The sequence below is a fragment of the Trachypithecus francoisi genome, unplaced genomic scaffold, assembly GCF_009764315.1.
Source record: "Trachypithecus francoisi isolate TF-2019V2 unplaced genomic scaffold, Tfra_2.0 Lachesis_group3, whole genome shotgun sequence".
NCBI classification, from domain to species: domain Eukaryota; kingdom Metazoa; phylum Chordata; class Mammalia; order Primates; family Cercopithecidae; genus Trachypithecus; species Trachypithecus francoisi.
In genome coordinates, this window is record NW_022681468.1 from 49,874,849 (window position 1) to 49,902,131 (window position 27,283).

The following is a 27,283-nucleotide window of genomic DNA, read 5'->3' on the forward strand; positions in this document are numbered from 1 at the left end:
CCCAGGCGCCTCCCAGCTGCAGGCGGAGTGGGGTGACTGCTCTCAGGCGAGGCGCCCCTCTCCGGCCCACCCCTAGCCCATCTCCGCTTCCCAGCGCCCATGGGCCAGTAGCTAAGTTCCGCATCCCGCTCCAGGAACCATCGCCCAACGTTTCTCTCGCGCCCTCTGCAGGAGCCTGGGCCGAGGGCCGCCCCGCCTCGCTGCCCCCAGGCTCATAAATGGCCTCTGCGCCCCGGCCCGAGCGGGTTCCGAGGCTGCTCGCTGGGTGCTTACCCCCTTACCCGCCCCACCCCCAACAGTGGGATTACTGTCCATGGAGCAGGAGGAAACCTACCTGGAGCTCTACCTGGACCAGTGCGCCGCTCAGGTAAGGCTGCCGCCACTGTGCCAGAGTCAGGACCCAAGTCCCGCCCGGCCCTGTGTGCCAAGGGCTTTGCCTTCGTTCCTCTAAAAACTCATAGCGACCATAAGAGGCGGGCTTGGTTTCCCACGTCTTTCCGTTGAAGGTTAGAAGCTTCGAAAAGTGAAATAATTTGACCAAGGTTGCCAAACAGAGCTCGAACTTCATCTAGCGCGAATCCAGAACCCTTCACTCAGTCACCAGATTATACGGGCTATCCCGGGTTGTTTTGGTTTTTATTGATTGATTGATTGATTTTTTCTGAGATGGAGTCTCGCCCAGGCTGGAGTGCAGTGGCGCGATCTCAGCTCCCCAGACTGGCTTGAACTCTTGACCTCAAGTCATCCACCCAACTTGGCCTCCTGAAGTGTTGGGATTTCAGGTGTGAGCCACCGCTCCTGGCCCCACGCCCAGTTCTAAAGGACACGCACAGAGAGCGCGTCGCGTCGTGCTAGTTGTAGCCACTTCAGGTTCCCAAGGGTTTCTGCTTTGACAGGGGAAACAGAGATCCCTTGTACCCTGCAGCATGGATGCCAGTACTAGGCCTCCCTAGAGAATTCAAGTCTCTGGTGGAGTTGGTGGTCGCAGGGTTTGCCAAATATCAACTAGAAACACCTGTGGCTTCTTTTAGTTAATTACTCTTAAGACTTAAAAATCCTTAGCATCGGGCAGGGTGAGGTGGCTCACGCCTGTAATCCCAGCACTTTGGGAGGCCGAGGCACGTGGATCATTTGAGGTCAGGAGTTCAAGACCAGCCTGGCCAACGTGGCAAAACCTCGCCTCTACTAAAAATACAAAAATTAGCTGGGCGTGGTGGCAGGAGCCTGTAGTCCCAGCTACTCAGGAGGCTGAGGCAGGAGAATTGCTTGCATCCAGGAGGCAGAGGTTGCAGTGAGCCGAGATGGCACCACAGCACTCCAGCCTGAGTGACAGTGAGACTCCATCTCAAAAAAGAAAAAACGAAAAGCAACAGAGCAATTTTTTTTTCTTTGCTGGGAGAATTTTTTTATAAAGACAGTGGTCAGCAGTGAGGTAGAAATGCTGACTTTCCCTAGAATTTAACACAGCAAAGAGCCCAGGCAGGAAAGGTTCTGAGAAAGATAAGTGGATACAGTTTAACAAAAAATGACTAAAGATCCTGAGGCCAAGGATGCAGTGAACGTGCTACACAGACATGCTCTGAGGCGTGTCCCTACAGGCAGACCCTGCAGGGAGCCCGTCAAGTGTCCATTACTGTAAAACATCCCCCTTCAACTCCTCGCCATTGCCTTACATTCTTGTGTACGTTTAGCTTTGTTCCCTGATAAAATGCCTTGATGGGGAAGGGGAAAGGAGACACTGTTGCAGCTTTGGTGCTTTAGCGTAAATTGCCCTAGGAGACCCTTTCATCTGGGACAGGTGAGGCCAAGGAAACCCTGCAGTGGAATCAGGGCCCATTGTCCCCACCTCACTTAAGGCCACTCTGTGGGTTGAGGGTGGGGAAAGATGGGAGCCTATCAAGTATTCAAAATGAAACAGAGGTAAAAAATCTTATTTCAAGAGACTAGCTAGATTTTTTTTCTTTTTTTTTTTTTTTTTTTTTTTTGAGACGGAGTCTCGCTCTGTCACCGAGGCTGGAGTGCTGTGGCCGGATCTCAGCTCACTGCAAGCTCCATCTCCCGGGTTCCACGCCATTCTCCTGCCTCAGCCTCCGGGTAGCTGGGACTACAGGCGCTGCCACGTCACCCGGCTAGTTTTTTGTAGTTTTTAGTAGAGACGGGGTTTCACCGTGTTAGCCAGGATGGTCTCGATCTCCTGACCTCGTGATCCGCCCATCTCGGCCTCCCAAAGTGCTGGGATTACAGGCTTGAGCCACCGCGCCCGGCCTAGATTTTTTTTCTTCTAAGGGCTTTCTTCAAACAATTAGTCACCCCTGCCACCTGCTGGACTTGTAACAGAACACTCCAATAGGCTCTAGTCAGACGTACATTAGCGGAGGTAGCATTGAAATGGAGAAGATGCAACACAGTGTGTTCCTGACCCTTCAGTGGTCAGAAAAGAAATAAGATCTTTTTGAGTTTCTCCTGCAAGCAGTGCTCAAAATCTGGAGTCCAGGCCTGTAACTTGGGTGAAGCAGGTGGTAATGCATTTATCAAGGTAATCGATTTTTTTCCCATAATAAAGCCCATGAATTTTACATTAGTTGTTTTCCTCAGGTGCACACGTCATTCTCTCCGTTGCCGGATAATGGTAGTTGAGCAGCCTTCCCTGGACTGAAAATACATTGATTTACACTATTCTTACCATTTAAGTTTCAATAACTTTTTTCCTAGTGTAAATTCTTGTAACTAGAACATTACAAGAATTCTTATTACACCTTTGCCTCAGAAGGAATAACCATGGGTCTTTAGTGAATCTTGATTAGCATTCAACTATATCTTAAACTTCCTTCATTTATTTAAATTTAGAACTCAAAATTATTTCAAAGTTAAGTCAACTAAAGTTTACAATTAACTTAAATAGTGCAGTATGTCTGTTCTCTTCAAAGTATACAACAATTTAGAGCTTGGTTGCTCAACTGCCTCTATTGCAAAATTGGACTTAGAGAGTGGCAACTTATTAGAGATCTAACCAGAGTAGCAAAGATAGTGTATGAAGAATGCTTTTTCTGCATTTTATAACATTCTTTCCTGTTTCCATTAAGTGTGCTGTAACTGTAATAGAATCTTTTTTTAGTTGGAGTCTTGCTCTTATCCAGACTGCAGTGTAGTGGCATGATCTCGACTCACTGCAAGCTCTGCCTCCCAGATTCAAGAGATTCTCATGCCTCAGCCTCCCCAGTAGCTGGGATTACAGGTGTACACTACCATGCTCTGCTAATTTTTGCATTTTTAGGAGAGACGTGGGCCAGTCTAGTCTCAAAACTCCTAGCCTCCAGCCATCCTCCTGCCTCGGCCTTCCAAAGTGCAGGGATTATAGGCATGAGCTACCACACCTGGCCTGTAATAGAATCTTAATGGCATTTTCTAGAAAGAAGCAGTGCACGAATACAAGCAATCTTGAACTGCCTCTAACACTGAATACATTGTCTGCCTGCCAAAGTGACATCCCTTTTGTGTAACACGCTGTTCTGTCTGTTGTGTTTTTGTCTGTCTGTTTTGGGAACTGCCTAGGATGACCTTGCCCCACCCAAGTCTCCCCTGTTCAACCCAGTTGCACCTTATGGTATGTACATATTGAATGCATCCAATCTGGATACTGCATTTAATTCGAACCCTGAAGTCAAAGAAATATCAGGTGATTTCTCATCTGTGGATCTTAGCTTCCTACCAGATGAAGTTACCCAAGAAAATAAAGACCAACCTGTCATTAGCAGCAGACATGAAACTGAAGAAAATTCTGAAAGCCAAAGTCCACAAAGTAGGTTGCCATCACTGAGCGAACAGGACATTGGGCTGGGCTTAAACAGCAGTAGTTTGTCAAATTCCCATTCACAGCTGCACCCTGGTGATACTGACTCAGTCCAGCCCTCTCCTGAGAAACCAAACTCCGACTCCTTGTCTCTGGCATCCATAACTCCCATGACACCAATGACCCCTGTTTCAGAATGTTGTGGAATTGTACCTCAACTACAGTAAGTTTTTATTTTTGTTTTAATTGAGCAGATTGGATACACATTTTATATTCCTGAATGTGATGACAACTAATTTCAGGATAATAATGTAGGGAAGAGAATTTCAGATTTCATAATTCTTTATCAGTTCTAAATGGATTGTTGCTTTAAACAGTTTGATTATCTGTAAGGTGAAGCACTAATTCTTGATCCTCTATGGTGGGTAGAGGGGACTTAAAGATTAATAGACACATTCTTGAAGGATTGTATTGTTTATACTAAAGCACTGAAGTTGCTGAAAATTGTGGGTAGGGTTGGATAAACACCAAGGATATAAAGATGTAAAATTTAGTTTGATTTGCAAATTGATTCAGAATTATAATTTCTATTTTGAGGCATTGTTTTGAAAAAAGATCTAAAACTTAATTTTAGCAACTAGTCATGGAATTTTAGGAAAGGCTCTTTACACTTTACTAGGAATCATGTTGTCATGTATTTCACATTTGGAATAATTCTCCCCCTAGGAAATTGCTAAGGTATAACCTAAGAAATGAGAAAATAAGTTGTTTTGCTTTTTTTTTTTTTACTCTTTATATCTGATATAATTTTCTAAACTGACTTATTTCTTCAGGAATATAGTTTCCACTGTAAACCTGGCCTGTAAGTTGGATCTGAAGAAAATAGCTTTGCACGCAAAAAATGCAGAATATAACCCAAAGGTAAGATTTCTCAGTATTCCTTTCAATAATTAGCTTCTCTTAGATTTACTTTTCTTTTTTTTTTTTTTTTTTGAGACGGAGTCTCGCTCTGTGGCCCGGGCTGGAGTGCAGTGGCCGGATCTCAGCTCACGGCAAGCTCCGCCTCCCAGGTTCCCGCCATTCTCCTGCCTCAGCCTCCCGAGTAGCTGGGACTACAGGCGCCCGCCACCTCCCCCGGCTAGTTTTTTTTTTTTTTTTTTTTTTTTGTATTTTTTTAGTAGAGACGGGGTTTCACCATGTTAGCCAGGATGGTCTCGATCTCCTGACCTCGTGATCCACCCGCCTCGGCCTCCCAAAGTGCTGGGATTACAGGCTTGAGCCACCGCGCCCGGCCAGATTTACTTTTCTTAATATGATCATGATATTGACTAATTCCTCTGTTTTTTCTTTAAAATGTTGTTACTGAAAAAGCTTTTGGCAACTCAAGGTTAATATCTCACTCTGTTTTGAGTTATAAAAAATAGTCTCATTCTTTATGCTGAATAAAGCAGTCATTGAGCAGTTCCTTAAAGATAAGCTCTTTCCCTTGTCATTCAAAAAGATTTTTCTGTATGACTATAATTTTCCACCTGACTATTGGGATGCTAACTTTCTTATATTCCATCATATTTCTGGAAATACTTTTTGCTAAATGTTGTCTCAGCTACCTGACACTTATTTATCTTTCCATGTACAATTCCTCTTATTTGAGAAGGCTAAATGGATTCTTGCCCCTATTGCAAAATTGGACTTAGAGAGTGGCAACTTATTAGAGATCTAACCAGAGTAGCAAAGATAGTCTATGTATAAAGTATAAAGTTCAAGCTCCTATTTACTAATGTAAGATTCAGGGATGTTTTCCCCCCCTCCTCAAAGTTTAATAAAATCTGTTCTTTCTTATATCCTGCCAAGGCCAGGCATCCTGTTTTCAATGGCTTGTTTACCTAGGGTAATTGGATTTGTCCATTCTGTCAACTTTTAGCGATTTGCCAGGCTCTGTACTTAGGAATACAAAGACGAGTAAGACCTGCTTCGTACTGGCCAAAAGTTCACTGGCTTAGGTGGTGGAGGATTTACGAAATTAGATGAAAAAAAAGGTCACATTCGTAGGAACCCAGAGACCTTGCAGGCATCAACTATTTATGTATTATTTGTTTTTGCTGTTGTGGTAGTATTGTTGCTGACATCTGAATTTAAATGTTACCTGCACGTTACCCGAATACAATAAAGTTTTCCTTTTGATATTTCACACAGCTGACAATGGTGAGGACACACACACAAAGATGAGCTAAGATCCTCACAGCTGCAGCTGTGGTCACATTGAGCAATCAGCATTTTAGGCAACTTTTATTTTCCACCATCCTCAGCACACCCCTCATTTTGGATGAGGGGTAGGAGTAGGCGGGACTGGGGATGAAGTGTATAGGATCTCTCTGAACTTGTGCTTGACACCCAAAGAAATTCTGACTTGGCCCTTAAGCTAGTACCCACCCCACTTCCCTACCTAGCTTAATCGGGGAGAGGAGTTGGGGTGAAGAGACTGTGTAGGAGCAGGCCATTTGATGACATGTCAATGTGGCAGGCCAGAGGTTCCCTACCCTAATGTGTGTCAGCCTCACCTCCAGGGCTTGCTGATGCTACTGGTCTTGGATGACACTTTGAGAACTATAAGAGGCAAGAACTTGACATCAACTTTCTGTCATTCGTCTTTAGCATGGCTGTCATATAGACTCTTCCGCATTTTGGTTGCTTTTCTGTACATTGTAAAGTCTTGGTGAGCCTTTAACATACTTCTTATTTTTTTCCCAAAGATTCTTCAAAAGAAAAGAAGTGTGTCAAAGTAAAAAGTAGGGAATCTGATCAGTTTGGGTTTTGAATCTTAACTTTACCATTTCCTGTGTAATATCGGAGGTTAAATAGCTCCTTGTTTTCCCTGAGCACTAAATGAGGATGATAATGAACACAGGTTCATCCTATCATGAGGATAAATAGGAACTGAAACATAACAGGCATTCAAATTTAACAGTTACTGATATTATTTTTACCTGTTAATAAGTACATTTTAGAATCATCATTATTTTTGTTAACCTTAATGTAGGGAGAAAAGACCCAGACATTTAGTTTTCCCATCCAATCTGTTTCTTTGAGATTTTCGTATGCAGCTCAGCTTTTCAATTGGGATAATGTTATCTCCTAGCAGAGGCTAATTCTCTTTTGGTTTCCGGGTATAGAGGTTTGCTGCTGTCATAATGAGGATCCGAGAACCCAGGACAACAGCCCTTATATTTAGCTCTGGGAAGATGGTCTGCACGGGAGCCAAAAGGTATGAGGAATCACCCCTCCGCCATTTCCAGAGAAACAGTTTAGTATGTGAAACAAGGAAGCATAGAATTAATGTGCTAAAGCACAAAGTAGGAGCAAAATGCCCTCCTTTGCTGAAGACTTTATTCAATGAAATACCTCATTTTGGGTTAAAAACAGTCTTATAATACTGACTTGGGCCAGGCACGGTGACTCACATCTATAATCCCAGCACTCTGGGAGGCCTAGGCAGGAGGATTGCTTGAGCCCAGGAGTTTGAGACCAGCCTAGGCAACATAGTGAGACTCCATCTCTGTTTAAAAAAAGAAAAGAAAAGAAAACTAAAAAATAGCTGGATGTGGTGGAGCATGCCTGGAGTCCTAGCTTCTTGGGAAGCTGAGGTGGGAGGATCACTTGAACCCAGGAGTTTGAGGCTGCAATGAGCTATAATCATATCACTGCACTCCAGTCTGAGTTACAGAGCAAGACCCTTTCTGTATTAAATAATAATAATAAAATACTGATATATCCCCATTTTACAGTTTCCCCTATTAAACCGAGGGGACTGAACTGTTACAACTTGTTTCTAAGGTAATTTTTTTAAAGTTACAGTAATGATAAAGTGTGTTATAAGCCTAGGCAAGTAGTCACTGTGGATTTTCCTCACTGCAGATAAATGGATAGAACTTTCTAAAGGAGCTAAATTAGACATTCCTTGACCATTAGCTTGCATTAGCTCAGGAGGCATCCCTTAAAAATCTCCTCTCTCCTGGATCTCACCCAGAGGAAGCCCTGCATTGCTGGGTATTCTTTCACCATGACTCTGTAGTGGGAGAGCCTGTTCTCCCCTGTAGGTGTTAAAAGATGAGAAACAAACTGTCCTCCTGAAAGGTTGTGCCAATTTCTAGCTCTAGAAATGTACTAAATGTTCATTTTATCCTATGAACACTGGGTGTCGATATTCTTTTCATATTTGCTAAATTAGCAAAAAGTTACGTTGTTTTACATTTCTTTGATTTACTAGTGAGATTAAATAACTTTTTAGAAGCACAGAAACGGCTGTGCCATTTGCTCAATTATCTATGGAGAGATTTATCTTTTGTTTTTGTGTTTAACTATTTTCACCACTTTATACTGCCAATATTTTTTCTTAGATTACTGTTTATGGTGTTTTATGGTGGGTTTGTTTGTTTGTTTGTTTGTTTGTTTTTCCGAGACAGGATCTCAATCTGTTGTCCAGGATGGAGTGCAGTGGCATGATCTGGGCTCCCTGCAACCTCCACCTCCCAGGCTGAAGCCATCCTTCCAGCTTGGCCTCTCCAGTAGCTGGGACCACAGGCATGCACCACCAGGCCTGGCTAATTTTTTTTTTTTTAGAGATGGAGGTTTCACTATATTGCCCAGGCTGGTCTCGAACTCCTGGGCTCAAGTCTCCCAAAGTGCTGGGATTATAGGCGGCATGAGCTACTACATCTGGCCTATGGTGGGTTTTTAAAAAAAAAAAAAACATAAATTTTGAAGGGTATATTCATTTTATCCCATTTTTTCTTTGTTTTCTACATTTGGCTTTGCCCTTAAGGCATTTGTGTACAATATTATGCAAATATTGACTTTCATATATTTTTCTGGTCTTTTTCAGGTCCTGCTTTGTGATAGGAAAAGGATAGCTGGTATTTTGATTCACCTAGAGCTTTCTCTAGATAGAAATGTTCTATATCTGCACTGTTGAATGCAATGATGTAGCCACTAGTCATATGTGGCTATTGAGTGCTTGAAATACAGCTAATACAACTGAGGGACTGAATTTAATTTATATTAATTGGACAGAGCAGATCTAGAATTTTATTTCAACGTAAGATAACTATTTTTCCCAAATGATCATTCGGTACTCAGATACATTTACTGAAGAATCCATTGTTGCCACATTTCCCCCTACCTGTTTTTACATATTAAGTTCTTCACATGTGTCTGAGTACATTTCTGGACTTTCTCTTATGTTGATCCCAGGAATCTCTATTTTAAAGTGATTATTGGACAGTTGTTCAATGTCTGTAACAATGTTCATTTCAGCATTAAAACAGGGAAAACCTAATTAATAATAGGCTTTCAATTTGAAGTCATAAAGTAAAATTATATTAGCCATATACACACACATACTGAGCTGAAAGGATGGTCACATTGTATTAAGTTGGATTGCGGAGGGAGAAGTAAGCAACTAAATGGTGTTTGTTATCCAACTTTCGTTGTAAAATATGCTCATGTTACACATATTACACACATTCATGAGTGTCTTTTCTCATCTGAATTTATTTGGTTCCTAAAATCTGATTGTGAAAGTTTGGATAATGAGTTCAGATAATAAGAGATACTTGTTATCCAAATACATTTGGTTTTGAAGTTTTGGATAGTGAGTTGCGAGAATTTGGTTAATAAGAGGTGCCGGTATTATCTCCGCATTTTATCCAAACCTATTCTCTTTAGTTGTAATAGCAAGAGTAGGAGGGATACCTGTGTTTGCATAGGAAAAGTGCAGAAGATCAAATTTAGGTAGTTAACACCGCTATGGGTGAGATTTTAAGATTTTTAAACTACTTTCTAATGTTTGTACAACGAACATGTATGCAGACTTTCAACTATTCGCGGTTTCTTTTTTTTTTTTTTTTTTTTTTTGAGACGGAGTCTCGCTCTGTCGCCGGGCTGGAGTGCAGTGGCCGGATCTCAGCTCACTGCAAGCTCTGCCTCCCGGGTTTACGCCATTCTCCTGCCTCAGCCTCCCCAGTAGCTGGGACTACAGGCGCCCGCCACCTCGTCCAGCTAGTTTTTTGTATTTTTTTTAGTAGAGACGGGGTTTCACCGTGTTAGCCAGGATGGTCTCAATCTCCTGACCTCGTGATCCGCCCGTCTCGGCCTCCCAAAGTGCTGGGATTACAGGCTTGAGCCACCGCGCCCGGCCCTATTAGTGGTTTCAATAGAAACTTCTGTGTCCTTAGAATATCACAGCTGATATCCCAAGAAACTACAGGACTATGCAAACTTGAAATTTGAACTTATTTACATTATGGGAAATGTAATAGATCAGTTGGACAAAATGTAGTTCAAAATGGAAACAGTTTATTTCACTGCTAACCTGGGGACATGGCCTTGCTAAGGACATTTCAGGAGTGAGAAGTGGATGAAGAGAGCCAAGGGCAGTGCTGTGCAGCAGTAGTCAATCTAGTGACTAGATACCAGATCAACAGAGGGCCATGTGCAGTGGCTCACACCTGTAACCTCAGTACTTTGGGAGGCTGAGGTGGGGAGGGTCACTTGAGCCCCGGAGTTTGAGCCCAGCCTGGGCAAGACAGCAAGACCCTGTCTCTATAAAAAGTTAGGTAGGTGTGGTGGTGCATGCCCCTGCAGGCTACTTAGGAGGCTGAGGCAGGAGGGTCACTTGAGCCCAGAAGTTCAAGACTGCAGTGAGCTATGATCGTGCCACTGCACTGCAGCCTGGGTAACAGAGCAAAAACCCAGTCTCTTAAAAAAAAAAAAAAAAAAAAAAGTGGGTGAGGAGAATCAACATTATCAACATTAAATGAGGTGACACATATATAAAGTAATGAATACCCGAGAGGGGGCAGTGTTGGTGAAGGATCTGGATAAGAGAATCAAACGCTTGCTTTGGTCCTGGCAAACAAGTTCAAACTGGCTTTTCTTTCAGGTGTTTCTGATTTACGGCCTAAAAATAGGGCCAAACCCATGACGGGGGTGGAATTCACCTGATTCACCCACCAGGTGTTGCTACCTACTGTTTTGTTTTGTAACAGTTGAGAAATACCTAAGGAGAAATGAAGCCTCACCTCTCAGGACCCCACAGGCTCTGCTATGAATTTAGGGGTGCAGCACGACAGACATTTAAAGGACATAGCCACAGAGTAGGACAAATTCCTGTCTTTCTTGTGTTGAGTTTGAATTGAATTGAAGATTGGGCGAGAAAGCCAAGCAAAACAAGGCGGATTTTGAGGTATTTTCATGTGGTTGTTTTGGACAATGTATCCAGTAAAGACTCAAGAACTGATATCTTGTCTGTGCCACTCAGTCAGCACACATCTTACCTCCTTATATGTGATTTTTTTTTTTTTGTATGCATGTGTCCTTATTTTTCTTGTTGTTCCCCCCCTTTTTTTTTTCCAGAGGGAGTTTCACTCTTGTTGCCCAGGCAGGAGTGCAATGGCGCGATCTCGGCTCACTGCAACCTCTGCCTCACAAGTTCACGTGATTCTCCTGCCTCAGCCTCCTGAGTAGCTGGGATTACAGGTGCCTGCCACCACGTCCAGCTAATTTTTTTGTATTTTTAGTAGAGATGGGGTTTCATCATGTTGGCCAGGCTGGTCTTGAACTCCTGACTTCAGGTGATCCGTCTGCCTCAGCCTCCCAAAGTATTGGGATTACAGGCGTGAGCCACTGCGCCCAGCCATTGTTCTCTTCTAAATGGGACATACTTTGAGACTGGATAAATGGTTCCCAAACTGTAGTGAGCAGCACAGTTACCTAGAGGGCTTGTTAAAAGGCGGATTGCTCGGCCCCACCCCCAGAGTTTCTGCATGTCTGTGGGACCTGGGACTTTGCATTTCTGACACGTTCCCAGGTGAAGCTGCTGGTCTGGGGACACACTTTGCGAATCCTTGGAATAGTTTTAGCAAATAGCACCCAAGTAAAAGTAAAAGTACCTCCTATATGAAAGGTGACAAATGAAGACAAAAATTTGATTGTGTTCAATAGCTGTACAACTGTACAAGATCTTTTATAAGGTGCTAGGGACCAAAGTATGGGAAGTAAGTCCTCCTCACAAAGCCTACAGCTTCATAGTATACGTTGAAAGATGAACATGGTACAAACGGTAACAATCCAATACAACACCAGTAGTTTAGAGGATGTAGTGATTAAGACATCTTTAAACATATTTGCCCCTCCCCAGTGAAGAGCAGTCTCGACTTGCAGCGAGAAAATATGCTCGTGTGGTGCAGAAGCTTGGGTTCCCTGCCAGATTCCTCGATTTTAAAATTCAGAACATGGTTGGAAGCTGTGATGTGAGATTTCCCATCAGGCTGGAAGGTTTGGTGTTAACCCATCAGCAGTTCAGTAGGTATGATGGTTATATAGCTTGAACTTTGAATTTACCAAGATATTTAAGTTACATTATGGGTTGCTTATATAATGTATCTTTTAGAGAAACTGTGATTTAAAAAAGAAAAAAAAAAAAAAGGCGGGGGACATAATAGTGAAAAGATTAAGATGCTATGTATGCCTAAGTCCTCATAGGTTACCACATGTGCCTAGTCTTTTGAAATCATGGTTCTTAAACTTAAATTTAAGTTTAAATTGCTTAGCAATCACTTAGCTAATTAAAGCACACATCTCTGACTGGGCTTCTTCATCGGAGATTTTGCTACAATTTGTGCTTCTAAAAAGCTCAAAGGTGATGCCAGTGCTGCTGGTCAGAGGCCCACATGTTGTGATCCACTGATCTACAGATTATAAGCACCCACGTAGAAAATAAGCACACATGTAGCTTGGCAATGGCGCTGGCAAGATAAGGCATGTGAAAAGGACTAGGGCAGTAGGAAGGGGCTGACAGCTGGTGAGGGGAGAATGGATTGGAGAGAAGATGAAAAAAGAATGGCGGTAGCAGTCTATGAAAGCAATCCTAACTAGCTTTCCCCTATTTGAGTGTGTGTGTGTAGCTGTAGCCCCCATCACAACATTGTCTGTAGTATATTCCTCTCCCTAGAGAACATCTCTAGCCTTCCTGACTTCAAACTTCCCGTCTCAACAGCTAGTGCTCCTCCCCTGCCCCCAGCTGTTTTAGTGGCTCTCCCATCCAGCCCAGGCCCTCAGAGAGCAAGGACGGAGGGTAACACCAAATCCCTCGACTCACCAAGATATACACCTGGGCTAGGGCACTTGACCTGGGTTAGAATCACGGATGCTCTTAAATTCTCTTGGCCAAGCTGGAACTGAAGTTCTTTCATTCCAACGTCTTACCCTCTCGGCCATCGAATGACTATCCTGTTAACAGAGTAGATAGGGGCCAGGCGCGGTGGCTCAAGCCTGTAATCCCAGCACTTTGGGAGGCCGAGACGGGCAGATCACAAGGTCAGGAGATCAAGACCATCCTGGCTAACACGGTGAAACCCCGTCTCTACTAAAAAAAAAAATACAAAAAACTAGCCGGGCGAGGTGGCGGGCGCCTGACTCCAGCTATTCGGGAGGCTGAGCCAGGAGAATGGCGTAAACCTGAGAGGCGGAGCTTGCAGTGAGCTGGGATCCGGCCACTGCACTCTAGCCTGGGCGACAGAGCGAGACTCCATCTCAAAAAACAAACAAACAAACAAACAAAAAAACAGAGTAGATAGGGATCATATTGCTGTGCTTTCCCTAGCATTTGTTAGCTTTCCTTTCAGATGTGATCTGAATGGAAGTTAAAAATTCCTTTTTCTTCTAAAATATTTTCATTCATTCGGAGATTCAGCTTTTATGATACGCTTATTTTTCTCATTGTATTTTCTTTTTTCTTCAGTTTTTTCACTGTATGCTATTGAATGCCTAAAATATACCCCATTTTTCAAAAATCTGAGCTCCCTATAAAGTCTTCCCATTCCCCCATGTAAGACATATTGCCTCTTTAGATATCTTTCTTCCTTCAATCTTGGCATAATTTGCAAATTCCTAATAAAGCCTGTTTCTAAGAGTCTCCCAGTGCTTAAATTGTCTTATCTTCCAGACTCTCAAGTCATGAGCTCCAGCTCATGAATATGAATATGAAATATGAATATGAAAGATATTCAAAGAAAGATATCTTTCTTTGAATCAGCTTAGTGTACATCAGCAAGAGCTCTGCCTGAACTCTAAGGTTGTGTCTACATTAGACTTAGCATTCCCTTCTGGCCATTCAGGGCTCTAAAATGATATGTGTAATTCTTCCCAAGTTTCCATTCATTTCTTTTTCACCAACAATGTCTTCCTTGCAGAGTAGATCTAAGTCTAGAATAGATGCCCCTTGTTATTACTACCAGCTTCTGGAAGGGTTGCCAGTAGGGCATAGTGAGAATACATCAGACAGAGTGGGACCATCCCTGTTCTATCTTCCTCCTGGGACAGTTTTATGATTTCAGTCATCTTTTCTTTCTTTCTTTCTTTCTTTTATTTTAATCTGGCCAGGAAGCTTGCTTTGTATTCCCACAGCTGTCTATTTCTAGTCTCATTCTTGCCTCCTCCTCATCCTCTCCATTTGGCTGTCAGCCTCAGGTTATGGATTACAACTCCAGAGTGTATATTCTTGACACTGGGAACATTAAAAACACCTCTTGCCGGGTGCGGTGGCTCAAGCCTGTAATCCCAGCACTTTGGGAGGCCTAGACGGGTGGATCACGATGTCAGGAGATCGAGACCATCCTGGCTAACACGGTGAAACCCCGTCTCTACTAAAAAAATACAAAAAACGAGCCGGGCGCGGTGGCGGGCGCCTGTAGTCCCAGCTACTCGGAAGGCTGAGGCAGGAGAATGGCGTGAACCCGGGAGGCGGAGCTTGCAGTGAGCCGAGATCCGGCCACTGCACTCCAGCCTGGGAGACAGAGCAAGACTCCGTCTCAAAAAACAAAAACAAAAACAAAAACAAAAAAAACACCTCTTAGCAGGTTTGAATTTTTAACATGAGGCCTCTCTAATTGTCTGTAGCTCAGTGGGGAACCATGGCACATAATCAGTTATAATTATCAGGCCAAATTTGCCATGTGTTAAACCCCTAAGGTCATTCAGTTCCACAGGTTCTGCAAATTTGTATGTCAATATTTAATAATACAAGTATCTCCTTTTGTTACCAGGCACTTGCTCTGGCAGTCTTTCTATGTCATAATCATTTCCACAGTTGTCAATGAGAATTTTTCCTTTTTTTTTTTTCTGAGATGGAGTTTCGCTCTTTTGCCCAGGCTGGAGTGAAGTGGCATGATTTCAGCACATTGCAACCTCCACGCCCCTGGGGTTCAAGTGATTCTCCTGCCTCAGCCTCCTGAGTAGCTGGTATTATAGGTGCCCACCACCACGCCCGGCTAATTTTTGTATTTTTAGTAGAGGCGAGGTTTTATCATGTTGGCCAGGCTGGTCTTGAACTCCTGACCTCAGGCAATCCACCCACCTTGACTTCTCAAAGTGCTAGGATTACAGGCGTGAGCACTGCACCAAGCCCTCCCTTTAATTTTCATTTCAAAGGTATCCTGATGATAAATACTTGCTATATGAATAAGATCTAGGTGACTACCATGTAGCAGATGCTAGGGTGATAATGGCAAGCGATATAGCTATAGTCCTTTGCCCACATAGAGATCACTGTCTAAAAGGAAAGAAAAGATGGACAAGTCAATGATGAATAAGATGTAGGTGACTACCAAGTAGCAGATGCTAGGGTGATAATGGCAAGCGATATAGCTATAGTCCCTTGCCCACATAGAGATCACTGTCTAAAAGAAAAGATGGACAAGTCAATGACAGTAATGAAACATGATGACTGTGAAAGTAAGGCCCTTTGGGGACTATGAGACTATAAAGCAGGGTCTTTAACGTAATCGGGGGTGGGTAGAGATCAAGGAAGACTTTCTTGGGGAAGTAACATTTAAAGTGAGACTTGAAGGATGGGTCAAAGTTGGGTTGGCCAAGAAATTGGCAGGTGTTCAATATTCTGAATCTTTGTGAAATGTTCTCCATCCCTAACCAAAACCACTCTCTTCCTCTGTCTCAGCCTTCTTTTGGAATGAGGCAGAGAATAAATAAAATGAAGTATATTCCTAATTGGGAGCTCATTATACTAGTAATCTTAAAACCATGGTTCTAAAAGCCAAACACAGTTCAATATCATTTACGTAGCAAAGTTTTTGTTTTTTCTAAGTCTTAAAATTCAGCTGGAAGATCAAATGGAAATCTTCCTTTTGTGTCTGCAGCCTTCATTTTCTTGGCCTGGATCTCATAGTCCTGGATTTTCGGGGCTCCCTCTAGTATCACGGTCTCCCCAGTGTCAGGAAGTGGTTAGTGGGAGAAAGTCTTGACAGGCTCCCTGCAGTAAGACAGAGTGATGTTCCAGGAAGACAGTTCCACCCACAGTGACCTCCTATACTTGAGATGGACAAGCCTCACTTCAAGATGGCCTTTCTGGAGCCAGTAAGAGATTCCACATCTGCTCTTGTTCTGGGGTTTGTTCATTGCTGAACTGAATGGAGCTTTTCCATGCAGTCTGGATTCACCCTTTAAGTGCAAAGATGCTAGTGTTCCATTTATTGGATGTCTTTTGTTCTTATATTTCTTGTTCATTGGCCACTGCTTTGAGAATAGTTTTATTCACCTCCTCTCACCTCCTGACTTATTTTTGGTAGGTTCCTCGAGCCTTTCTAGGAATCTGCCCTCCTCTCCAGGCTGGAGTGTGGAGAAGCAGCTCTTAAGTGCTATCATCCTTTGCTCCACGGAGAAGCCAGCTTACATTCATACTAGTAAATATGAGTTACTATTTATGGCAACAAATCCTGAATTTTTAAAACTTGGGATAATTGGATATTCTTTATTTACATAGCACCTCTTCAAATACAAATAGCAGTAGCCTGGAAATATTTTTAGGTTCTATCTGCTGAAAATGTTAACTTCAGCAGTTTATAAAAGCATACAAAATGTGTTTATGACTGGAGAATTTGGAAATCCAGAAAAACATGATTATGCATTCTTATTAACAGACTTTTTTGAAAAGATAGAGGATGTTTAACCAACAAGATCTTAAATACACGAAATCAGATGCCCTAAGTTACCTTGATTTTTAATAACCATCCAGGATGGCTTGCACTTGAAAAAGTGTTATGACCAAAAATTAATTATGTTCCTAACTTCCATAAGCTATCACCTAGGACACTCAAGACTCTTTTCATCAAGATAGTTAAAAGGTTTTTGATAAAATAGTTAACTTATTTACAACTGCTTTAATATGCACTTTAATATACTGGGCCTTACATGTTATGGGAAAGGAGCTGAATCGTGCTATTTTTAACATTTTCCTTTTACATCTTAACAGTTACGAGCCTGAACTGTTTCCTGGTCTTATTTATAGAATGGTAAAACCACGAATTGTGTTGCTTATCTTTGTATCTGGAAAAGTTGTGTTGACAGGTAAGTACCAAGATTATTTTCTGACTCATAAAATGTAATCGCTATGCATGTGCTTTGCTTATTCTTTTAAATACCTTTGTTCACCATGGTAAAGTAATTCTTGTTAATACAGAATACCTGGAATGAAAAATAAGAAAGGAATAACATAGGTCCCAATACTGAAAACAACAATATTTTCATGTTTTTATGTCATTTTATAAGTATTTCATCTTTACATCTTGAGTTTAAAAAAGAAATTATCCGTGATAATTTTTTTAAGCTTACTGTTAACAAACTCTTCATAAAGGCTTTTAATGGCCACACAAGGTCCTAACACAGGGGTCAACAAACTCTTTTCTGGAATGGGCCAAATACTAAATATTTTAGGCTTTGTGGGCCACAGGGTCTGTCACAATTACTGAGCACTGCCATTGTAGTGTGAAAGCAGCTCTGAATGTTACATTATATAAAGGAATGGGCTCTGAATTGTGAATTTCATATCACATAATTTGTGTGTGTCATGTAACATTTTTTCCCCAACTGCTGAAAAAGATAATAAACCATTTGTAGCTCACAGGCTAACAAAATCAGGCAGCAGGATGGCTTTAGCCAGCAGACCTACCTTTCCTGAACCCATTCTAACATGTTGTTGAATCAAATGTACTGTCCCATTGTTAGCTAGGTAAATGTTCCTTCTTTGTTTGCTACTTATGAAGGGCAGATATTTGGCTGTTTTTACCTGTAGACAATTATGTTATTAGTGTGGACACTCAGAAATGGGACTTTCATTTAAGGCTATGTCCATTTTGTTCTTAGAACAAATCACCCAATTGTTTTAAAGGGATATACGACATAGTTCTGTATCACGTGGTCTTACATGCAATGTATCTAAATATCTTTTACCAAATGCTCAGCAGCATTCCAAACAAAATGGTACCAAAGAAAACTTTAACTGTATACGTCAAGATTATCTCACTGCTTTAACCCTACTGGTAATCAGAAACAGAAATGGACCGCTTTTCAACATATCCAATAAATAGCATTTTGGCTCTTGTAAGTAATATGTACATAACTTATCCTTTGGTCTAGTTAGTTTGTATTCCTTTTCTCAGGATTTATGAGTTTACTATAATACTATTAAAGATAAATTACTCTTTGCTATATTTGTTACTTTTCCAGTTGGCTTATTTTTAATAATTTTTACATAAACAGCACTTTTAAAAACTACTTGAGCCGGGTGCGGTGGCTCACGCCTGTAATCCCAGCACTTTGGGAGGCCGAGACGGGCAGATCACAAGGTCAGGAGATCAAGACCATCCTGGCTAACATGGTGAAACCCCCGTCTCTACTAAAAAATACAAAAAAACTAGCCAGGCGAGGTGGCGGGCGCCTGTAGTCCCAGCTACTTGGGAGGCTGAGGCAGGAGAATGGCGTGAACCCGGGAGGCGGAGCTTGCAGTGAGCTGAGACCCGGCCACTGAACTCCAGCCTGGGCGACAGAGCGAGACTCCGTCTCAAAAAAAAAAAAAATTAATTAATTAATTAAAAATTAAAAACAAAGTGGGAAAGCTTGTTTGGAATCCAAGAGCCTTTTGAATGCAGCAAAACTACAATTCCGCAGATGCCACTAATTTAGAGTCTGGAGTAATTAAGACCCTCTAGTGACTGACATAAAGTTTACCTCTATATGTCCTAGAGGAAGTGAGAAAAGCCTGCCAACAAAATTGAATAGTATAGATATCAGAGGCAATTACACACCCCACTTAAGGAAACACACTTTCAAGTCCTTTGGAAGGAAACTTTCATAAATGCCATGTATCATTACAAATAAATCTTAGTAAAAGTGAAAATTGCCAAGTACAGGCAAAGTTCCTATTATTGATTTATTTAAATGCTCTTAATTCACATCAGATTTTCCACTTACCCCAAATCTCTTTTAAAAAGCTTTCATGGGGCCGGGCGCGGTGGCTCAAGTCTGTAATCCCAGCACTTTGGGAGGCCGAGGCGGGCGGATCACAAGGTCAGGAGATCGAGACCATCCTGGCTAACACGGTGAAAACCCGTCTCTACTAAAAAATACAAAAAACTAGCCGGGCGAGGTGGCGGGCGCCTGTAGTCCCAGCTACTCAGGAGGCTGAGGCAGGAGAATGGCGTGAACCCGGGAGGCGGAGCTTGCAGTGAGCTGAGATCTGGCCAGTGCACTCCACTTGGGTCTCAGAGCGAGACTCCGTCTCAAAAAAAAAAAAAAAAAAAAAGCTTTCATGGACACATTTGCCAGAAGTTTCAAATCACAGAAGTAAAGGATTGTTACTAAATACTAAAGACTATACAGTACACTTCCCTTAAAATTTCTAAGTAGGCCGGGCGCGGTGGCTCAAGCCTGTAATCCCAGCACTTTGGGAGGCCGAGACGGGCGGATCACGAGGTCAGGAGATCGAGACCATCCTGGCTAACACGGTGAAACCCCGTCTCTACTAAAAAATACAAAAAAACTAGCCGGGCGAGGTGGCAGGCGCCTGTAGTCCCAGCTACTCCGGAAGCTGAGGCAGGAGAATAGCGTGAACCCGGGAGGCGGAGCTTGCAGTGAGCTGAGATCCGGCCACTGCACTCCAGCCTGGGCAACAGAGCAAGACTCCGTCTCAAAAAAAAAAAAAAAATTTCTAAGTATACAGAATAGGAAAATTTTAATTTCTTCATCTTGCAAGATGTGGATCATGACTCTTCTGGAGGAGGGGATTAAATATATTAACTGAAATCCAAATTCTGCTTATATTGTGAAGTAAAAGTTAATTCATCACACTACTGAAATGATAAATAATTATCTGTTGGTGTTTTACCTGTTTATGCTATACCATCTTAAACTATTTTGCCAAAGCTATATGATTTAGGTGATTTTTGCCTCAACCTTAGAGACAAATGTTCCTTATTCCTTAATCCTGTGTCTCTAGACTCTTTTCACCTGCCAATGGATTAAAAACTTAAGGGCCTGGCTAGGCACCATGCTCACGCCTGTAATCCCAGCACTTTGGGAGGCTAGGTTCGAGACCAGCCTGGCCAACGTGGCGAGACTCTGTCTCTAATAAAAATACAAAAATTAGCCAGGCATTGTAGCGCATGCCTGTAATTCCAGCTACTCAGGAGGCTGAGGCAGGAGAATCGCTTGAACCTGGGAGGTGGAGGTTGCAGTGAGCCGAGATTGTGCCACTGCACTCCAGCCTGGGTGACAGAGCAAGAGTTTGTCTCCAAAAAAAAAAAAAAAAATCTTAACACCTTAAGGGCCTAATCTCAGGGGGAAACACCTCAGGAAAGGGACCAAAGTGGTCTCCTTTCAGACTTCTCCCTAAACTGAAGCTTGAGGAGGCTCAAGCGTGGCCTAGTGCAGCATGGCACAACTGGGTACTCTACAGAGATGTTCTGAAAGCAGTATCTCAGTACTGGTAAATAACTTGCCTAGAAAATGGTAATGTGTTGCAATTACAAATGAACTTTGAGTCTGACAGTAGAAAATAATGAATTCCAGCTCCTGCGTATGTAGGAACTGTAGAATGCCAATGCCCAGAGTACACATGGGTGGCAACTTGAAACCCTTGTATCATGCCATTTGCAGGTCTTTGAAAATAATTTATCCATATAAAATGGTCTTACTCCCCTGAGTTGCCAAAGCTACAGCCACCATGTTCAAGGTTACTTCTGAATGTCCTAATTATCGTCAAGTAAGCTAAAAATAAGAGGCCCTGCTGTCCTACTGTCGTGGTCCTGAGCAGAAAGCAACAGGATCTGGGCCCAGCTTACACTGTTCTCCTGGATCTGTGTTTGTTTTCTGTGGCTGGAGTGACATTTAGGACCCATGTTTTTTTCTCAAACGACAGTAATATTAATAGCATAGCTAGGTTCTGCTGGAATAATGTACAACAAACAGCAAATATGTCAACTTCGACTTCTAAGATCAGGCATAATCATCAGAGCTAACATATTGGGCACTCATATGACAGACACTGCTACATAAGGACTTTCACATGGGGTCTAGTTAACTGTGAGTTGTACTTTATACCTCAGTTTCCTCACCTGTAAAATGGAAAGGCTTAGTACACTTAACAGTGTCAAGCAGCTGTGTGTGCCACAGGGCAACAGGCATATGAGCAGCCTGGCTCCAGAGCCCACTGGGCTCACCTTGACCCACAGCAATTTACAAGTCTACAATAACACCTGTGTGGTCTCTTGGGCAACTTCTTAATTCTCCTTGTCAGCTGAAAGAATGATTAAGATTCTCTTAGCAGTGAGGGTCAGCAGGTGTGGTGGCTAAAAGGATGGACTGGAGAGTTGTCCAGTTTTAATCATGATCTGCCGTTTATTGACTGTATGGCCTTGGTGAGTTGAAGTTCTCCAACTTGGTTTCCATACATGCAAAATGCAGGTGACCATAGAATCTATCTCCTAAGTGTTGTTAGGAAGCAGAAAACCAGTGCCTGGCACTGTTGAGCTATTATCTTAGTGAAAACCCACTCTCCTGGTTTTTTCTCTATCATTGACAAAGACTGGAATTTTGCTGTGATGCCTTGCCCTGATGATAGGCATATGAAAACAAAGAGGCTTCAGGAAAATGCTTATTTACTTATTTCCCTCTAGCATAAAGAACTAAGAAGTTGGGTTATTGTTGCTGAGGGTCACCCTCAATCAGCTCAACATCCGTGCTTCTCAGAAATGAGTAGATCAGAGGGCAGCAGAAAAATGCCAAGACTTATTAGTGAGTGGGCCAGAGACATGACAGGATGTCCCTGCCAATTGTTAACAGTAACCCCCAACTAACAGCAAGTTGGTATATGTCATAAAATGAATAACTTGAGCAGTGCAATGCTATTTTTACAAACTTGTAAGGCTTTGACTTATATACACACGGATGTGGCATCACTTGGGAAAATAAGATGTGCAGTTATGACTTGATGTAAGAACAGAACTGGAAAATCCACATAGTAATGGAGGTTGATATTTGGAGCTGACTAAGGGGTAGGGATGAACTTACAAACCTTATCGACAAATTACAGATATTTAATAAATTTTGGGTGCCTACCAAGTACTTGTAATGTGCTGGGGGCTAAGGACAAAGGTGAATCTAACATACTCCCCATCTGGCAGGAATCCAGCCCTTCTGAAGGAGACAGACATAAAGAAACTACATGTTGCTGGCTTATCAGAATGAAATGATAAGCCATATGTACTTGGACTAGCCATGCCAGTCCCTAATCCAGAAGTATATTCCTCTAGGGCAATAAAATGGCTTAGATTTTATAAAATGCCCCGACTTTCTACAAACCTTAGTTCACACACTCTTTATCACAACTCTATAAGAAGGTTTATTGTCCTTATTTTACAAGAAAACTGAAAGTGGTTAAGTAATTTATTTTCCTGTTATTTTAAAGCTAGTTAGTGGTAGAGCTGGCACTTAAACCCATATTGTTTGATCTCAAAGCCAGTCCTTTCTCTAGTGCACCAGGCCACACAATTTTCACCTTACTCACCAAGGTTAGGAATGGTATTTATTCCCCAGTCATTACAGCCCAAAGAAAAGGAATGGTAAGTTTTGCTTAAAAAGCAAGGGTCATATCCCAGCACTTTGGGAGGCCAAGGTAGGCAGATCACTTGAATCCAAGAGTTTGAGACCAACCTGGGCAACATAGCGAGACCTTGTCTCTACTAAAAATACAAAAATTAGCCAGGCATGGTGGTGCGTGCCTGTAATCCCACCTACTTGGGAGGCTGAGGCATGAGAATCACTTGAACCCAAACCCAGGAGGCAGAGGTTGCAGTGAGCTGAGATGGTGCCACAGCACTCCAGCCAGGGTGACTGAGTGAGACTCTTTTTTTTTAAAAAAAAAAAAAAAAAAAAAAAAGGAAAGGGTCATCTAATTGGAGCCTGGTACTACAAATTGGGGGTTTCGATTATTGATTGATTATTAATAGGACTATGGAGGCAATTTAGGTTCCCTTAAACTTTTGATGACAGTATTTTAGTGAGGAAATATTTGACTAAATTGACCAAATTCCCTCATTGTAACACCTGGTTACAAATACTGGCAATGTTGATTTGTTGACTTTTGGTGTAAAGGAAGGAACACTGGATACACGAGCTCTTTTCCCACAGCTGCTGCTGTATGATTCAGGTAACATCTGTTTCTTATGCCTCTATGAAATGAAGAAATTGTACTAATTTCCCTAAAGTCCTCTTATGTCTAAAATCGTTTCTCTATGATATAATGATCCCTCAAATGTCCATTCCTTCTTGGGAAAGGGTGCTCCCCAGGGGCCTCCAGATGGTATACTCCTTGTGCTTGAATGCAATACTCTTAGTTATGATTTTTGGTCTGCAGTCTGATGCTCTACCCCTGAGCTATACCACATCCTAGTTATGATTTTTTAGTATAAAAATGTTATGGAAAAAAAGTGAAGTTCATGGCTATCCCAAAATACTGGACCTGGACACTGTTCCTCAATTAAATGTGAAAAGAAGAACTTTGGTTTTGGGGATTTGGGGAGAGGGGCATGTGTGTGTTTGCGGTACCTATTATGCTTCACTGTCTGCTAACAAGGTTGTTCAAGATGAATGTAGCTAGAAGCCCAAGAAGTCCATCAATCCAGAGGCAGAGGTTCTTGCTTCTTCACCAACTCACTGTTTAGTTTCTAAAGAGACTGGTTTTGTAGAAACCAAAATTTTAGTGCTGGAACTAAAAATCTGCTGAAACTTGTGACTTTTTCTACCCCAAAGGTCCAGTTGCTCTTATGTGTGTCAGTAACTCACTCTCCTCCCCACCCAAAATCTTTGAAGGTGAAGACCTACAGATAGTAAACTTTTTGGCAATGAATAAATAACTTACCTTTTCTTCTATTTTTTCTCTTTTTATTTTTTTCCTTTTTTATTTTTATAGAGACAGGGTCTCCCTATGTTACCCAGGCTGGTCTCAAACTCCTGGGTTCAAGGGATCCTCCCACCTTGGTCTCCCAAAGTGCTGGGATTATAGGTGTAAGCCACCATGCCTGCCCTTACTTCTAAAAAAATTAAGCTTTATAAGGACTTCATCCCTGATTATTTAATCTTTAAGGTGATTGTACATAACATTTAACCATTTTAAAGTAAACAGTTCAGTGGCATTTAGTAGCTGGTTGTGTGTTGTGAATATACGACCACCTCTACCTAGTTCTAAAACATTTCCATTGCTCCAAAATAAAACCTGATATCATTAAACGGTTCCCCTCGTTCTCCTCTCCCTGGATATTTCTTATACATAGAATCTTATGTGTCTATTTGTGTCTGGCTTTTCACTTAGATGAGCCTAAGAAACATGCTATATGTTGTAGCATGTGTACTTCATTTCTTTTTATGGCTGAGTAATATTCTATTGTATATATACACTGTACATTTTTGTTTCATTTTGAGACAGAGTCTCGCTTTGTCACCCAGGCTGGAGTGTAATGGTGAGAACTCTGCTCACTACAACCCCTGCCCCCCAAGTTCAAGCAATTCTCCTGCCTCAGCCTCCCAAATAGCTAGGATTACAGATGCCTGCCACCACGCCTAATTTTCTTTTGTATTTTTAGTAGAGACAGGGTTTCGCCATCTTGGTCAGGCTGGTCTTGAAGTCCTGACCTCAGGTGATCCACCTGCCTAGGCCTCCCAAAGATATGGGATTACAGATGTGAGCCACCAAGCCCCACCTACACTATAAATTGTTGTCCATCCGTTGATGGGCATTTAAGCTGTTTCCACCTTTTGGCAATTGTGAATAGTGCTGCAACGAAAGTGAGTGTTATTTTGAGTACCTGTTTTCAATTTGGGGAGTATTTACCAAGGCATGAAATGGTTGGGTCATGTAGTAATTATTTAACTTAAAGAATCACTGAACTATTTCCCACAGTAGCTGATCCATTTTATGTTCCTATCAGCAATGTACTTTATAGTTCTTAAGAGTCTTTATCAACTAAAGCTATTTTCCCTTTCTCTTCATGCTAACAGTTGTTACTCCTTTCATTATCCTCCTTTCTTCCTTCCTTGCCTCCAGACCACAAAATATCAGATTAGCTGATTAGTGTTTTGAGTAGATGAAGCTCCGTATAAACATAAGTAGTATCAGTCCATGACCCTTAGCACAACGTGCCTGCATAATTTGGAAGGTGGAGGTAGTGGTGGTGTTTGGTTGGTGGTGGTGAGAGATGAGTAGGGACTGACTAATATTTCTCAAGATTGGGGACTGTCGGATTCATGTTTTTATCCCTGTAATTCCTAGAGCAGTTATGATTTACAATTTCTTGAAACCTAAGACTTTACAAGTGCCAGTAGTACAATTTTCCCCTCTAATAATCCCTTCCCATGCACTAAAATTTAAAACTCTTTTAAACTTAAAAGTTAAAACTTTTAAATTGAAAATTTTAAACTTAAAAGTTAAAACTCTTTTAAATTGAAATTTTTAAACTTTTAAATTTAAAACTAAAATGTAAAACAAATTTAAAGCTCATTTGTCTCAATCTGTTAGTCAATATTAGGGAATCAAGATGTTAACTAGAGAGGAGGTGGATCAAAGGAAGTCCCTTTTGCTGGTAGCTAAGTGCCCGCAGGTGCTGATGAAATTACCCTGAGGCCATATTCATGGCACACGTAGAGATAACATTCCACATTTCATGCTGAGCACTGTGTGAGCAAAGATGACACCCACAGAGAAGTTCTAGAAAACTCTGCTCAAAGGTTTGTGTCTTGTGGAAATATGACTGTAGTTGCCAAATTATTTACCTGAAATAAATGCCATTTCTCAGGTACAGCTAAAGAGATGTCATATTAAAAGTAATTGGAGACAATACAATGAAATTTTAGTGTTTAAATTTTGGTATTTTTTATATTAAAAATTATGTAAACCTGGATTTCTTTATAGGTGCCAAAGAACGCTCTGAGATCTATGAAGCATTTGAAAACATCTATCCTATTCTAAAAGGTTTTAAAAAAGCCTGAGCATATCATTCAACATCTCACATTATTCTGGTTTGAATAAGCCCATAAGCCAAGCACAGAAACAGCTGGATTCTTCTACCTTTAGTTGTAGATGTTCCAAGTACATTACTTATTAAAGGGTGATTCTGTGTAAGTAAACCTGTCTAAGAAACGAAGAAAAATTTGTATTCAAAATGACTCCTTCTGTGTTATTTTAAAAACTGAACAAGTAAACATTTCAAAATTTGAGAGATTTAGGGTCTCACTAGAATGATATTGTAGTATCATTAAGACTCAACGCGTTTCCTTTTAGCTGGAAGGGCCATCTTCCAGTAATTTGCCATGAATAACGAACACAAAGGGAAAGAGGTGAGGCACCTGATATATGTTCTCTAGACCTTTTAGAAAATATGGAATTGTTCCTTTGGCCACATACACGCGAATCTACGAAAAAGGTGATAATGTAGACATCAAGGGAATGGGTGCTTTCCAAAAAAGGAGTGCCTCGCAAATGTTACCACAGCAAAGCTGGAAGAGTCTACAGTGTTACCCAGCATGCTGTTGGCATTGTTGTAAACAAGGGCAAGATTTTTGCCAAGAGAATGAATGTGTCTACTGAGCATACGAAGCACTCTAAGAGCCAAGTAAGTTTCCTGAAACGCGTGAAGGTAAATGATCAGAAAAAGACGTCAAAGGGAGAGGTGTCTGAGTTCAACTGAAGTGCCAGCCTGCTCCACCCAAAGAACTTTGTGAGAACCAATGGAGAGGAGCCTGGGCTGCTGGAACCTATTCCCTATGAGTTCATGGCGTAATAGGTGTTAAAAAAAATTCTGAACTGTACAAATGTTTCTCTTCATTGAGAAGTGTGGCGCCCCCCTCCCTTAAAGAAATATTTAAACTACATTTTGTATCCAAAAACCTCAGTACTCTGCTGTTAAGTAACACATTAATACGCGTTCTCTGAAAATACATAGCCATATATAGGAGTTTCAAATAACTGCATAAACTAGATACTGTGATATCATCTACCAGTATAGGAATTAATGTGTATTTTTTGCCTTTTAAAATATTGAACAGTTGATCCTGATCATTAGGTACTAAGAACTGTGAAGGATCCTGTCTGAATAC

At 41.7% G+C, this 27,283-nt stretch overlaps 1 protein-coding gene across 1 annotated transcript; it reads left to right on the forward strand.

The window, feature by feature from the left end:
- Window positions 1–218: 218 nt before the first annotated feature.
- Window positions 219–26,176, forward strand: TBPL2 (TATA-box binding protein like 2). The gene is given in 8 exon segments (XM_033187962.1): window positions 219–282; window positions 285–367; window positions 3,553–4,013; window positions 4,624–4,711; window positions 6,961–7,052; window positions 11,985–12,152; window positions 17,112–17,206; window positions 26,100–26,176. Coding segments are annotated over 8 exon segments (1,128 nt in total).
- The last annotated feature ends 1,107 nt before the right edge of the window (window positions 26,177–27,283 follow it).